General features: G+C 42.3%; 1 protein-coding gene across 1 annotated transcript in view; it reads left to right on the forward strand.

Moving 5' to 3' along the window:
- Positions 1-16,523, forward strand: part of Slc9a9 (solute carrier family 9 member A9) — a 539,646-nt gene that overhangs the window by 158,167 nt on the left and 364,956 nt on the right. Inside the window, exon 6 of the mRNA XM_021206677.1 lies at positions 12,790-12,895. Within this exon, the coding sequence (XP_021062336.1) occupies positions 12,790-12,895 (106 nt within the window). The remainder of the gene's footprint in view (positions 1-12,789; positions 12,896-16,523) is intronic.

A 16,523-nucleotide genomic window follows, 5' to 3' on the forward strand; every position in this document is an offset into this window, starting at 1 on the left:
AGAGAGAGAGAGAGAGAGAGAGAGAGAGAGAGAGAGTAAATGTGCATGCAGTATGCAGAGTTGCAAGGAAGAAAGTTTTTAGCCTTTCTCTACTTTTCCCCTCTTAAGTCATTTTATGTCAATAAGGAAACAAACAAGTATAGATATCACTTTTTTTGATGGCTAGATATACTACTGGCATGAATAATAGTCATGGTGGCCACTATTGTTTGTCTACCATTGTATGCCAAGCACCTTGCAGAAATGATGCCTCTCAGCCCCTTCCCCGGGCATCTAAGGAATGAGCGCTTCTCTTCATGTACACATGCAATGCAGGGAAGCTTTAGTCAGGTAAGTGGCTCCAGCTCACCAGATTAATTCACATCATAGTCGGCACCTGGACTTGGCTTCGGTTGACACCAGAGTCAGGTTTCTATTCCCTTTCATCTACTCCAGGAGAGTAATGAATTTCAAGGATCTCACACCAAGATCTTGCTTGAGAAGTTGGAAGTCCAGTCATGGAGCGTCAGCTGCCCAGAACAGACTTAGAGACAGTAATAAAGGATAGCCAGCTACACCTCAGGATATTGGACATAGATGCAGAGAGACTCCAGGTGTCCTGACGATGTGGTTACAAGAACACACTGAAAAACCATTTGAAGCACTTCCACAGTCCTGTGCGCAGCTGGGAAACAGCTGTGCTTGATGGATGTCTTTGGCTAGCTGCTCTTGGGAACGGAAGGACTCCACTCAGTGAGAGTAGTTCATTCTCAGCAGTGCTCAAAGGCAGACCTGCAGGATGGATGCTTTGAAAGTCAGTGTCCAGCCCCACACCTTCTGTTTGTGAGTTAAATGTGATGCTGTACATTGAAGCAAAAACTACATGCAGAGATGTCTTGGATCTTTTCCTTACTGTCTGTATCTTTTCAGGGCACAGCATGTAGTAAAGTCAAAATCATGGAAAAAATAGTCAAACAGAAAAAAATCATGGATGTGCAAGGTCAATGTTTATACATCCCCAAGGGTTGGTGCTGTAATGTGTCTGGGGCAGGAGAGTACCCACTAGTAGTGGACAAAGATTGTTTTTTCTTGGTCTAAGAAGGTGCTTGAGTCCTTGGGTTAAGAATACTTGAAAATGTCTTCTGTTTACCTGAATGTTCTAGATAAGAATCACTGTGTTGGGTGGGGAGAATAAAAATAAAAAAAAAAAAAAAAAAAAAAGAAACACTGTGTTATTACTTTATTATTTTGAACAGAAATGGTGGTAGCATCTACAAACAAGTACTGTAGGCCAGCCAGTGAACAGAGAAGTGGTGGATGACCTGGGGAACACACAGCACAGAAACTGCTCCTACCTCAAGAGTTAACCCTCAGAGGTTCAGTCATTCAACCAACCAACACAATTTATGCTCACTGCTCACCAGGAAATATCAAGGGATTGACAGGCACATAGCTGAGCAAACAATACACATGAGGACTAATTTGTTTTTAAAATGATGCACTTATTTTATGTATGTGTGTGTTTTGCCTGCATGTGTGTATATGCACTATGTGTACGGTGTCTGAAAAGACCAGAAGAAGGGGCTGTACCACCTAGAACTTTAATCCAGCGCTCTGCCATGAGAGTGCTTTTAACTACTCCTCGGCCTTCGTGGCTGACTGCTTCCTCTGTATCCCAGAAGGCCGTTTTAAGTGAGTGAGTGCTATTTCTTGAGGTGATAGTACTTTTAAAAATCGCCCCTTTCACATAAGAAAATAAATTCACTGGTGACTGAATGTTTCATTTTTGCATCATTTTCCTTCTAGAAAGGATTACTGTAGGGGGCCAAAACTTCAGGACTACCAAAGCTAACTCTTTCTGCAGTACCTGATGGGATATCACACCTTCAGGATAGAGTTCTGGCTCCTTGCCTGATCTGTAAGCTGCTGGACTGCAAAGTGTAGTTTGACTTCTATTATTGTACTCTAAAGCCAGAGATTTTCCCATTGCAAATAAAAATCTATCTATCTATCTATCTATCTATCTATCTATCTATCTATCTATCTATCCATCCATCCATCCACCTATCTACCTCCCCATCTATCTTCTTAAAACACAAACAAAAAGCTCTGGGTTGGTGACAATGTATTCCTTAGACTCAAGAAAAGCAGATTTATGACGCCTTGCTCCCAGGGAGTGGAAAACTAATCAAACAGCCATTGCCAGTGACAGGCACTCACAGTCACTGCAGGTGAAACTGCCTGGGAGGTGGCAGAGACCTGGGTGTGTATCAGCACAGAGAGAAGCAAAGATGGAAGACTGAGATTCCACGGGGAGCACGCTGCGGATGCTTTACTGGACAGTGTTTGTGTTAAAGCAAGGACAAAGGAAAGAGGTCACGGAGCATGAAGGAAAACCACAGAAGGGCAGGCACTCTCCCCAAAGGAGAGATATGAGGAGCCCAGAGTCTGTGCACAACAAGAGGAGTCAGCAATCTGGAAGTACTCAGGATGGCTAGGGCCTCACATATGACATCTGTGGCTTTGAGAAAGGGACTCTTGGCACCATGTTTCATGTTTATAAGCTTGGCCGGTTTTATGAATGGCTTTCTGCTTATTCTGAGCCTAAAAATACTAAACATTTACTGTAGAAAATTCAGAATAATTAAAAAAAAAATACCCAGAAGAGAAAACTGCTGTTGACTCCTCTTGTGGGGGCTACTTTGTGACTTGGGACTTATTCTCCCAAGCTGTGGCTTACCAGACGGTTGACATCACGCGCGCTGATCTGAGCTCCATCCTAGTCAGCACCAGTTCCTCATGGTGACTGTACACCGCAGTGCGGCCTGGACAGGGTCATCCCTGGAGAATAAGGCGACTCTGTGAGATATAAAACAACACACTCAGAGAGACTGGCTGATACGGTGTGCTGTGTGTGATGACAGCACCAGGAGGGACATTCAGAGATGACTACATCAGTGTTTAGCTCCCACAGCCCCATAGACAGAATCCTATGGTTTCCCCCTGCTCCACATACACTTTTTCTTAATCTCTGGTACAAGCATGCATTGGTTAAGCATGATATAAAACATGGATTTGTATATGTGATTTATTTTTATGCCAGTGGTGCTATGGGGCAAAGGGGCTCTGAAATGGCTGAAAATAGGGACATTCCAGCCATATTCTCACTCAGGAGCTCAGGTTCTACAGCTCTGAAGCCAGCACACCTATCATGTTCAGGTCACTATGGTCCGAGGGGGCCCAGACATGTTAATGTGTTAGCAATATAATAAGTCACCATGTAGCCAGTAGATTTTGGCATTAAAACTTTATTTCATCACTTTGAAGGTCAGAAGTCCAGATGGATTGAGTTCTTTGCTAGGAGTCTCAGAAGGTCAAAGTCAAGGTTTTAGCTGGCTGGGGCCCATTCCTAAGTTCTAAGAAGACTCTCTAAGATCATTCAGGTTTGTGGCAGAATACAGATTATTACAGCTACAGAGCTGAGGTCCCATTGCTCGCTAACAGAAAAATCCACTGCTGTCCAAGAGCCCTCTCTCTGCCCTGGCGAATCAGCTTCTACATCTTAAAGTCAACAAAGATCTAACAAACCTTTCTAACACTTAGAATGTTACTGACTTTCCCCATTATTCATACCCTTCTAGTAAATTCCCTCACACCAGCCTAAGAAATTCCATCTCTTTTATTTTTATTGTATGAAATTCATTTTTATTCTGCCTCAGGTGTTTTGCTGGTAACAATTTACAGAATCACGACTAATGACAATCATTTTTTTTGCATACAAATTGTGAATTCACTTACAAGCAATAAATGTGACTAAAAGGAGAATATTTATTACGTATTTAAGTGTTCAGTGCTATGCTAAAGAGCCTGGAGGACACCAGGGAAGTTCAAGATTTGGCCAAGCCTCAGGGGTCTCAGGTTCTTAGGTTGGGACTCAGCACCAAGTGCATACATCTAAGAACTGAATGTCTCCATCATTTAGACTAGGTCCTCTGAAATACTCCCTTTCAACACTGTCTCATATCTCCTACGACACATACTTCTTTTCTGCATCACGAATTCCAAAACATTATTTGTGAAACACACCCTTTTCTTTTTAAAAATATTTTTTATTAATCTTTGAAATTCCATATAATGTATTTTGATTGTACTCATCCTCCATTTCCCTCATCGGTAGCTCTAGGCATCAAATATTTAGATTCGTGTGTTTAATTTGGAACACTCAACGAATCCAGGAAACTAGAAAGAGACTGTTAGTGGGGAGGAGAAAAAAGACATTAAGGAAGGAGAGTGGATAATAGAACACAGATGATATGAATGGGGAAAGATTGAAGACAAGGAAAGAAATGACAGGGTAGTGCAAGAGAAGGGGCTTGGGGAGTAGCTAACACCAAGCATGTTTGGAAAGCATATGTAAAACGACATTTAAAAAAAAGCTACATTCATAGCCAATACAAAAAAAGAATTTAATTGGCGTTACCCTGCACAGGGGATTATGCTCATCTCAGTAACTAATGATTTCCAAATTAAAAAGCCCAGTGTCAAATGTGGGATACCTCCTTTAGGTCCAAGGGTCCAAAGATTCCCCCTAAATATTACAGGCTTTTGCCATTGCTCTTGGTTTCCCACCAGAATTAGATGGTACCACCAGCTTGCTGAAAACACCACCCGCACTGGTTACAGGACATGGAGAAATCAAGTCGGTGCTGAGCAGAAAGCTCCTTCTCTTCTGGCTAGCTATCACAGTACTAAAAGCTGCTATGGATGCTGTTGGAGGAGAGCAAATCATCATCAGTCGAAGGCGGCTGTGAAGCCTATGAACTGCAGTGATACCTGCCATACCAAGATGACCTGAGCATGCAATAGCGGTATGGGTGCTCTGGGGGCAACCAACTTCTCCATGAGTAGATTTGAAGCCTTCTTCATGAGAAGGTACAGCTCTGCTATTGTAAATTTGGCAAAGGACTCATAGCTGGGGAGTTCATGTTTCCCAGGGGTGACTTACTATTATTCTTCAGCTAAAGGGGCATAGTATCAAATATGCCTCGAAATTAGCATCTCTCCACATAGATGAGCGTATGTCTCAGACCTCATCAAAGAAGGTTTTTGTGCAGTGGGTAGTGGCTAATGTAGAAACTCATAACTGGTAATGTGCAAAGAATAAATGTCAGCTGAGTGCTCAGCCACATGTGGGTCATGTATGTCATACTTTATCACCCCAATTTTGAGGCTCAGGAACAATTTCAGAAGAGGAAATCAGAAGTATTGCAAAAGCCGGAGGTCAGAGGGGAGTGGAACTAAACAGTGTCATCTGGACATGACAAGATCGCCACACTCATGGACCCACGGTAGCTGTGGTTGCCTACATAAAGTTTAAACCTATCATTGTCCTAGTATAGTGAGGGGAGAGGTTTGCCAGCCTCTAACCATGACTGGGGAGCTAGAAACAATTGATGGCTTTTGAAGGAATAAGAAATTTTTCTTTAAAGAACTGTCCTCTGGTTGACTGATCATGCTCTAGTGGTGGCCCCATATCCAAGAATATATGGGCAGCACAAATTGGAATAGATGGATGGATTGCTGGTGTTTTATTTTGTTTTGTTTTAGAAGACACAAAGTTGGGGAACAGTTAGGGAAAATTTTCCCCCTCACAGGCTCATGTGATTAGGATTGACCTCTGCTTCTGCTGATCTAGCATAAAATACCCATTTTAAGGTCTTCTGACTTGTTTACATTCAAGAGCCGTTGTTGTCACATGTTCTAGGTATTGTTAATTGACAGATTTGGGAAGGGAGGAGCGTTCAGATTCTCAGACAGGATACGCACACGACATCACCCTGCCCCTTTTGCAACACTGCGAATCAAGTCCAGGGCCTTGTGAGGCTAGGCAAGCATTCTGCCACTAAGAATAGCCTTAGTCCTTGATGAATTCCTCTTTCTAGTCTTTCTCTTTTCTCTCTCCCATGCCTGTGCTGACTCTTCTCAGTATTATGCTCATTTGCCCTTGGACACATTCTCCATGTTGGAACTATTATGTAATATTCCTCATTGTCCTTATCCAGAGTTTGGGAGATTATGATACACCATGTATGTTTCATATCTTTTTATAGTAAGGACCCCATGATCATAACTAACACAATGCTCTTTTGACTTCTTGTTCTCCTTATAATTGTTCCATGTAATAAGCCACAGTATTATGTTTACCTTCAAGTGATGATTTCTTAGTGAGCCATCGCTAACTTGGGCTGCTCTTTGGAGCCACTGGCCTTTGCTCTGAATATATTTCATGATTTGTAGGTAGACATTTGCCTGCCATTTTCTGTTTTGAAATGGCAATGTGCTGAAGCAATCATTGTGATTGGAGAATGCTTGTGTGGCTGGCTGAGTCATCTTCACTTGGATAGCAGTTATACAGCACAGATCCCCATTAAACTGCACCATGGCTCATTAGACCCCATTGGTGAGAAAATTGGGTCTTTGTTAAATGTTTATGTTCTCTGCTAATGTTAAATTTAGAATATTCTTGCTGTAGATACCTTGGGGGAAATTTTAAAGCACTAACTGAAGTGCCAAGCAGGTCTCAATCCATGAATTCCCAAATATAAGACCTAGGAACTAGTACCTGCTGGGGTTGGTTATTAAATGTATTTCTTTCCAGCATTTACAGGCTAGTATTTGATTTTCTCATTGCCAAACCTTATGACCTTCTGGTTACTGTTTTCTACTCTCAGAGACCAGTAGGGGATGTACTTGTGGCTTTTGAGCAAAAGGTGAAATCAATTATTCTCAAACACCATGCAGCTATGAAGTCAAGAATAGGATTGTGATTGTCTGTGCTTTTATTGGGCATCTTTCCATTAAAGAAACAGTTCCCCAATATTTAACCTTTCAAATGAATGCCTTAAACAAATACAGATACCAGTGATGGAATTGTGATTCTAGAAATAGGCTCCTGGGGTTAATGTAAGAACACAACCATTTCCTCTTTTGAGAGTTACTGTGAATCTTCTGCATATACACTCAGAGTCAATGGGTTACCGCATGGCAAAAGATGCTAAGACACAGGGAGCCTTTCTGGGTGAAGCTCCAGTACAGAACCTGAGCTCCTCAAAAACTAACAAAGGGAAACATTTCCTCATCTTTCTCAAACAGGATGCTTAGCTAGTGTCATTCTCAGTGCATAGAGAATGAGCCATTTTCTGCCCACCTATCTTAGGACAGTCACTCTCAGGCATTTTATATTAAGGCTCTTCACAACTTGCCCAGGTTAAGAAAGACTCCAGAGAGTTTCTGTTCATGTACCCATTATTGTTTATCCAACTAGAAATTAAGACAAATCTCAAAATGTCATTTTATTGACTTAAGTAGCAATAATTTGTACATTTGACTATAAATAATATAACATATGAAAATAATTTTATTTTCCAAGAGAAACAAACAAAGAAACAAAAAACAATGTTGAGGAGAGTAGCATCATTTCCTTATATTTTTGCAAAGTTCTTCAGTGTAAGATATGAACAATAAAAGACAGGGGCTCCTTACATCTGCCTCTGAATGCCATATGATGTACTAATGCTGTCACATAGCCTCTTGTAAACTCTATTTTAGTAAACCAAAGAATGAGAATAGAAAAATGCAATTAACACTTCCCTACTGTTGTGAAGATGTTCTGACCGTAAAGATGTTCCTGGGTATGGTTCAAGAAACTCCAACAATCCTTGGTCTACCTTTTGAAACCACTACTCTGGCCACAAGAGCTTGTTTCTCCCAAGGAAACCTGGCTAAAGGGATTGCAACAGTGTGCGGGCATATAACATCTTTTCACTACTACCTCAAGACCTAACACGTGGATCACTTCAAAGGTCAGATAAAGTTGCATGTTTTTAGGCCAAATTCATTCCTCAAGCTTTGTGGAACTTAGAATGACCTCCACAGAGTAGCATCCAATGACATACTTTCCAGACGGCATCATGCTCTGACCTAGTTCAGAAGGGTAGGATTCTGTTATATTTCCATTATTATGACTGGCAGAGCCCCACTGGCAAAACCCATTCATGAATTGATTTCACAGCCTAGTGTGTGGAGAGGGAGGGTCCATACTCAAAATAATTCCAGTATTCTAGTCTATTCTCACAAAGCTACAACTGTTTTCAGCGCCTCCCCCCATAATCACTTAAACCATTTGTAGGGGGGATACAGTTCACAGTACTCTTTTAACAAGAGAATGCTACCTCATATATATGTATATATATATATATATATATATATATATATATATATATATATATATATGTAACACCTGTCGTGACTAACAAGGATTCAGCTGCAGAAGCCTTGGGCACTTCTGATTCTTCATGTGTCATAGACAAGTGTCACCCATACTGATCTGCACAGAAATAGCAAGTACTACAAAGAGAGCCAGCATGACAACACTGAGTGATGACTTGGAATGACAAGGGAGGAAACTATTGTGTCTTCTTGTCTATCGACCTAGGCAGATCATATACTAGGAGGCTGAGTGCTGGCACATTGAAATAACCATTTGAAATTTAAATTCTTTGTAAAGCATCAAGACAATATGGGTCAGAGAGCTGCTTACAAAGGTTGTAAGACATAGACTGTCACTAAATCACTCTGAAGACTCCAGAGCTACTGGCGGAGCTTCCAGAGAGCGGATCATTTACAGACGAGCCGTTAAAAATACACAGAGCATTATTTAGCAGTCAGTACGTTGGCATTCTGATTGGCTTCAATAGTCACTTTCTGGATTTTTTTTTTTATTCTAAGAATGTTTTCTTACTATCTTTCTGATTACAGTCAGACTAGTTAGAGTTTCTATAGGATGATGGTATTAATAAAATTATCACACTAGTTCGGTGTTTGGATTTCTCTTAGAGATTGTAAATTGGTCTCCATTTGAGTCTAATAGTGTGACATAAGCCTTGGATTCGCCCCTGCTGGAGATTTTGCAATCATGTCCAGCCTCCAGGGGCCTGAGTCATGCACTGGTACCCAGCTTGCTGCAGATGATCTTTCATGACTCAGAACGACTTCCCTGCTGTCCCCGGACGCCTCCTGCCTTCGTCAGACCCTGTCCTAGTAGCTCTCTTCTAGTCTATCCTCTACCTTCAACCCTTCTATTTTCTGCCTTATTCTACCCAACCCACAACATGGAATGTCTAGAAGAAAGCCCGACTAGTTCTGCACTCTACTGATGCTGCTTGGCTTTCTATCTCACCTCACCAGTACACCCCATACACAGCCATACACTCTTCTCACTCATCCCATTTGGCTGCTCAAGCTCTTTTCTCAGAACTCTCCCATGGTTCTGAGGCATCTGTCAGGCACTTTGTTGTCACACTCTTTCCATGTCCTAAATGAAGGTGCTTGCCTCTGTGAATGGGAATCTTCTTTAGGATCACAGGATACACACACACACACACACACACACACACACACACACACACGTATAGACTAAAAATTTGGTCTTAGAAGGTATAAGAGAAGGAATTCCCAACCATGGATGAAGCAGCAGCAGCAGCTACCATGAGAAGCATGTGAACCACAATGTAATACAGGCAAAAATGACCAAATCCTTTAATAAAAATCATAGGCTCCGAAAATCTGATTATGATCCTTTCTCCTTCCTATACACTCTTACTCCTGCTATCCAGAATGCTCTCTCGAGGTCCATCTTATGTAAGTACTAATTATTTTTGCCTAGCTTTGAGTTAGGGCTAGTCTCCCCAACCCAGCGAGATCTGAGGAGAGCCTTCTATGAATTACACTGTGGCTGTTTCAAGAAAGTCTAAACTGGGACAGTGCAGCTAAGCATGTAAGGCACTTTGTGTAAAACTGAGTGCTGTCTGTGAACTAACTAAATGAGTTCTTTTAAAAGTTCCAAGCTCAGGAGCAGGGTGGGTGGCTAATTCCCTGACTCACCTATTCAACTCATTTGCCGTCCTGACAAAATACTCCCTCCTCTAGGACACACTAGCTGGCTTTATTCTGAAGCTTTCTGTTTCTTCACAGGGTAGACAGGAATTCGCAAAGTAATAGCTTTCTCTTTTGTGTGGGATATCGTTTATGAAGCAGGGCTCAGTTCTTTGTTCAGGAGGAATTGTGGGAATGTCGGATCATTTTTGAACATAATTGGATATACAGATAAATACTCTCCTCAAAAATAGCCTTATGCTCTCTTTGGAAAAATGAAGAATCTATCTCATAGAACAGAGTGGATATCAATGAGTAGGAACTTTAGAATAAGAAACCAAGCCTTAAGTTGCACATGAACCTAGGAAAGCTGCCCAAGATTAGAGATGGGTCACAAGCTATCCACAGAGCTCAGGAACAAATATACCCAGAAGCTGAAGTTGGCACCTGAACTGCAGAGAGAGAATTTTCTGCTAAAGAATAACTTATATTTTATCCCACAGGATCCCAGCAAAAGGAGAATGTTGCTAACTAAAACCTCAGTGGAAAGCTCATTACTTTAGTTAGATGCAGGTACTTGACTCAACCTGAGATGGACAAAGAGGTCACCTAAGAGAGATGAATTCTGACTCTCTCATCTCCACCTGCAGAAGCTGCCTGGTGTAGCGAATGGCTCAAAGGCCCTCAGGAGCTGAGAGGAGATCTCTGTCATTTACCTGGTGTGATTAACAGGACCCTCTGGACTTGAATAATGAAATTCATTCTACCCTTGGGTTTTAAAGAGGAGCCAGGCCCACTGCCATTCTAATTCAGGATTCCCCCCCCCCTTTCATTTGTTTTGCTGTTAGATCCTCGCAGTGGCTTCTTTGTTTTAAAAGGGGCACTAAAGAAAGATAAAACACTTTGACAATTAAAACTTATCTGTCGTTAGAGTATGTGATACATTTTATGCCTATGACCTATAGGAAAGCTGATCATAAGAATGAGCACGCCCCTCACGTCACATGCTCATCAACCTTTTTGGTTTGTTTTTTTGGTATTGTTATTGTTTTGAAATGGGGACCCTCAAAATGTACTTTCTTGCAATCTCCAGGTATGCAATACATGATTTCAAGCATGTTCGATATGTTTCATATTTAGTCGGCATCTGGAATGATCTCTTCTGTCTGTCCAGCACAAAGGCCCCCCACCGATCCTCCTCTTTAAGTAGCATGGGGGTGCTGTTCCTCTCCTCTGTCCTTACAGCACTCTGGCTTATCCAGTCACTAAGCAGCACACTATATTGTAGCATAGTGCCGAGGGGCTAGGAAGATGAGAACCAATAAATAAGTCATGTATAAGCACTGTGATCACTGGGCCATCTGCACTTGCAATGATGGATGTGCATGGCCCTCAGTGCTTGGAGCCCGACTCCACACCTCTCCCTTTCCTCTTCAGGAAAGCCCATCTTTTACTGGAATTACTTGGGCGGCCTTGAGCCATCTCTCTATCCTGCCTCTGTTCTGCCAGTCTGAGCTTTATGTCCAAGTTCAAATCAGAATGTGTCAAACCTCTTACTAAAGACTTTCAGTTGTTTTCTACGGTGGCAGACAGAGCAACCTCCAAATCTCTTGACTACTTGCAAACCCTTCACACTTAACTCACTTTCCTCCCCCAACCCCAAACCCAACTAGTACCCCATTTACAGAATATAGACTGGCCTTGTGCTTCATGGACTGGGAGAGGAAAGAACAGAGTGAAAATACCCATTCTGCCTTGTGCCCCACTGCGGACAGGTATTATTTTGTTGGGCTCTCTTTCCCTCTTGGCAATCAATTCAGTGGGTCATTTTCTTAATGAGTGGTGATCAAACTTTGCGTAACTGTTTCAAATACTGAGACACCAGGAAGTTTTGAGGAGCACAGATAACCAGATTGTGGCATTTATGGCTGTGAGAGATTCACAAAGGCTCAGTGCTAAACAACCTGTAGCAACTGAGTGACCCTGAGTCAGTTTCTATGGCTGAATGAGCTCTCGGGAGCAAATGAGAGAGAGCCAGGACCTAGTTGCCTTCCCATTCACAGTGGTAGGCTAGTGCAACAGTACTCAATTGCCCATTCCTTCATCCGTTTATCAAATAATTATTGCATGCTGGTCAAATAAACACCAGGGGTTGCAAATTGGACCCTGTTCCCAGGAAGCTCAGTCTCTTCTATAAGTCTGTGATTTATTTGATCCAAATGCTAGGATCATAAAAGAATGAGCCAGCTCAAAGCCGAGGAGATCAGAGGGTCAGAAGCAATCTCCCCCAAGACCCTTAAAGGATGAAGAAAAGGATTTCAAAAGCATGGATCTCTCTCTCTCTCTCTCTCTCTCTCTCTCTCTCTCTCTCTCTCTCTCTCTCTCTCTNTCTCTCTCTCTCTCTCTCTCTCTCTCTCTCTCTCTGTGTGTGTGTGTGTGTGTGTGTGTGTATAAACGCACATGCACACACGCATGTGTGCATTGTGGAGCACATATAAGGAATGAGGGAATGGTGGAAGTAGATGCTAAAGGAATTTCTGCCCTTTTAGGAAGGGTCAAATACAAAACAAAAAATGGTAAGAAGCTGCACTGTGTTTAGAAAGTCGCAGCACGTCTTTCGACGTGACTTTCGACGGACAGCAAAGGGTGGGTCAGAGAGGCATCTCTGGAAAGTAAGCATGGATAGAACTTCGTCACAGGGTGGGGGTAAGGGAATGACATAATCTGTTGTTTTTGAATGAAGATCTTGTGTTCACATGGAGGGTGAGTTTAGGACTATCAGTACTTAACAAATGCTTTTTTAAAAGTGACCATAATGAAGGCACACATTGTGGCTGTGTCTTAGCTAACTTGTCATCTTTATGTGTGTCGTCCTAGTGACCGTGCTGGCCATTTTCCATGAGCTCCACGTGGACCCCGACCTGTACACACTGCTGTTTGGGGAGAGTGTGCTGAATGATGCGGTGGCCATAGTCCTCACATAGTAAGTACCAGATCTTGCTGTGCGTTCCTTTAGCCGCGCGGTTCCTCGTAGAGTTAATTCCTAATGTCTTTAATAGCATCTTCTCTCTATGACAGAGAGGAAACAGCCCTTTATAGCTTTTAAGGAATTGTCACAGAAGATCTCCAATAATGGGCACAATTCATTAGGCACCTAATATCTAATACTGTTAATGGCCTTCACACTCCCAGATTATTACAAGACACTACCCAGAGGGTAACAGATTTTTTTTCTCAGTGCATATATTTAGCTGATTCACTGAAGGCTCCTAAGATGCACTGAAACAAGCTGCCTCTTTTCAAATCAATGCCACTTAGCATTTCCCTCCCACCAGTTGCTTTTCAGATAACAGGCTGACAGAAGCTCTGGAATTTAGCTTTTGGCAGATGGGGACCTAGAACTCAGGGTCAGAGCACTTTACCTTCTCAGTGCAGATTCAGCACTGTAAGGCAAGCAGAGGGTACCACCCTTCCCATCGCACGTGGCCCTGAAGCTCCCCCAGCTGAGTGCAGATGTGATTTCCCTTTGTGCTGAGAGGTTTTTTTTTCCCCAAGATGAGACCCAGCACGCTTTCTCCACCTCCTCTCTAGACACGTAGCCATTTATATTTAATAAATGCCACTCTGGTAGCTTTTCACTGTGTCAGAGGTCTCTCGGTGGTTTTAGATTAAGACCAACATTTTGGGCAAAACTGTCAGATATTCCCAAGGAAAGCAGCTATCTGATAATTAAATGTGACAACGGGATTCTATTCCCAGTGTTAATTACTTCGAATGCAGTTGAAAATGTATTGTGGAATAACAAAAGATTTTAAAGGCAGACCTCAGAGTGAGGAGGGAGAAGCAGGCAGCGTCTGGCAGTCCTATCAGCTTCTGTTCGGGTTTCCTTTCGTTTGCCAGCTGACATTTCTTAAAGCGCCCCCCCCCTCCAAAGTGGCCACTGAGTTCAACCACGTTTACCTGGCCACAGAGACAGGGATTTCTCTGTGTCACGTGTAAGAATAAGAACAAGAAGCCACGGTCAGCCTCATAAATGCAGAAGGATGCTTTGAAAACATCAAGAACAATTAATTAGGACACCAAGACTCCCTGTCCCAGAAATACTAACATTAAAGGAATATTTGAGGAAAAAAAAAAATAGAAAAATCTGCTGAGTCCCTTCTTTTTACTTCCTGAGCCGCCAAAGTGTAAAAGGCCATATGAAGCAAAACCACAAAAGAATGGGGAGATCCACACTGCTCCGTCCCAGGCAGGCCTGGCCTCTGCCCAGTACTGCCACTCACAGTGACTCCCACTAAAAATAAGGACTTGGGAATGAGTGTTGGCCTGTTAGGTAAAAGCCTGGGGCACTAGAAATGGTTTATTTTCCACCTCAAGTCTACCTATGGCTCCCTAAACACATGGGTCAGTCAGCCTCAGACCAAACTCTCTGAAACCATACAAAATTAATCTTTTCATCCTGAAGCTGTGTCTCAGGTATTTTGGTCATGGTGACAAAACATATCTAATTCTGTATCTTGACAAGTTGCCTTCCTTTCTGGGCAGGAAACAATTGACGTTCTAGCTGAAGCCCTGCAGTCCTTAGCTCTGCTATTGTGGCACTGTGAGGCATAAAGCCAAGGAGTTCCTATGAAAATAAAACTGTATCTGAGTAAGACGATTTCACTGCTTGAGGTCTGCATATTAGGATCTATAGCGTTCCTGCTATGGGGTTGTTTGACTGCCGACCAGTTTGTGTGCGATGGCTGAGCTCTGGCCTCTCTTGTGTATAGACATACATACATACATACATACATACATACATACATACATACATACATACACAACATACTGAATCAATTTAGCGTTGCTCATATCTCCGAGTGTTTAGGCTGACCACATGGGATTGAAAACCAATCAGGAATTTCCCTGGAGAAAATGGATTCTCTCTGTGTCAGCTTCTACTGCTTGCCTAGACTTTTCTCTAAGGAAAGGGCCTTGTGACATAGCCCTCATCCACACTGGGATGTCGGTTGGTTTTTCGTTAGTCAGGTCTTGTTTAAGCAGCCATACTGAGATTTCATAGGTGCAGCTTCCTTGCCGTGTCTGGAGGACATTATCTCATAAAGGACATTCTGTTCCCTCTGGCTTTTACAGTTTTTCTATGCCCTCTTCTGTGATTTTCCTTGAGCCTTAAGTATTAAGGGTTGAGTTGTTAATGTCCTCCCCTCCATGGTCACGTGTCCTCATTTGACCAGCTGTGAATTTTAATAATCTTCATCTGTCTTAAAAGAAACCTCTTTGATGAGGGGCAAGAGCTACACTTATTTGTGGGTTTAAGTATTTAGAAAACAGAGATTGTATTAGAAATTGTTCTAACACTAAACACTAAATTGATTCAGTGTGTGTGTGTGTGTGTGTGTGAACTAAAGATGAGGTCATGAATTAGAGACAGAGTAGGGGAACGTGGAAGAAGCTGGCTGGAGAAAAGGAATGGTAGATTATATTAGAAAACAGAAAATTATAGTAGCAAGTTCTCCAGTTTCTGTGACTTAACCAGCCATAGACAGTTAGCTAGGTTGGGTGAATTGTGCTGGAACTGACCTTCAAGTCTCCTCCCTGAGAAGTAACTTTCATAGTATGAGAAGGTGTTATGCAAGGTGCCAAGGGAGAAGGCAATGAGTGGATCTACCCAGCTATAAAGCCTACCAACTGCTACTACAGCAGCCTTGGAAGACATACATGCTGAATGCTGCAATAGTGGCAAAAGTGGCCGAAACTTTTTATCTGTGAGTAACCATCAGTGTCTAATTGGACTTAAGACCCTCTTTATAGGAAAGAGTCATGCCTGCTACACCATTGCTAAGTTTAGACCCTACATAATGATGGTCAACTTAGAGTAGATTCTATGTAATGATCTTGTCATGTTATTTCTTGCTCACATCTTCTAATGCCCATCTCTATCTCTCTTCCAACCATTTCCACCTCCCTTAGGGATTTCAAGATCACATAAAGGATTTCCCCTGAGTTTTTCCCTAACAGTTCATTTGTTCCTCTTTTTTTCCCTCCTCTATACTGAACAACACAGCACATTGATAGTCTCTGAGTGTTAGGTTCAAGACCTCACAATAAAATCCCTCCTCTTACATTGCTCTCCATGCGCCTGGTTCTGTAGAGGCCTATCTTCTAATTCTCACCCCAGAATCTTCCTTTAGGGTCCACCAGCTCACAATCAGAGCCAGTACTTCCCCAGTTCATCAGTTCCTTCCAGTTGGCATTGGATTTGCATGCATATTTGACTTCTAGATAGTAACTTTTGAAAGCAGAGTATATATACTTGAAGTGTGTAAAACGAACAAATGAAAAACTTCCTTTGTGCCTTGCCTTTATTTGTTCCACCTTTGGGTGGTTTTCAGACTTAAGAACAGTGATAAATGCTGGGAGTACAACTCAGCGATAGAGCCTTTGACTAGTATGTAATGAGGCGCTAGGTTCCACTCCTACCATCAAAGTTTCCTTTAAAAAGAATAGCTACGGGCTGGTGAGATGGCTCAGTGGGTAAGAGCACCCGACTGCTCTTCCAAAGGTCTGGAGTTCAGATCTCAGCAACCACATGGTGGCTCATAACCATC

This window comes from Mus pahari, chromosome 10 (assembly GCF_900095145.1).
Source record: "Mus pahari chromosome 10, PAHARI_EIJ_v1.1, whole genome shotgun sequence".
NCBI classification, from domain to species: domain Eukaryota; kingdom Metazoa; phylum Chordata; class Mammalia; order Rodentia; family Muridae; genus Mus; species Mus pahari.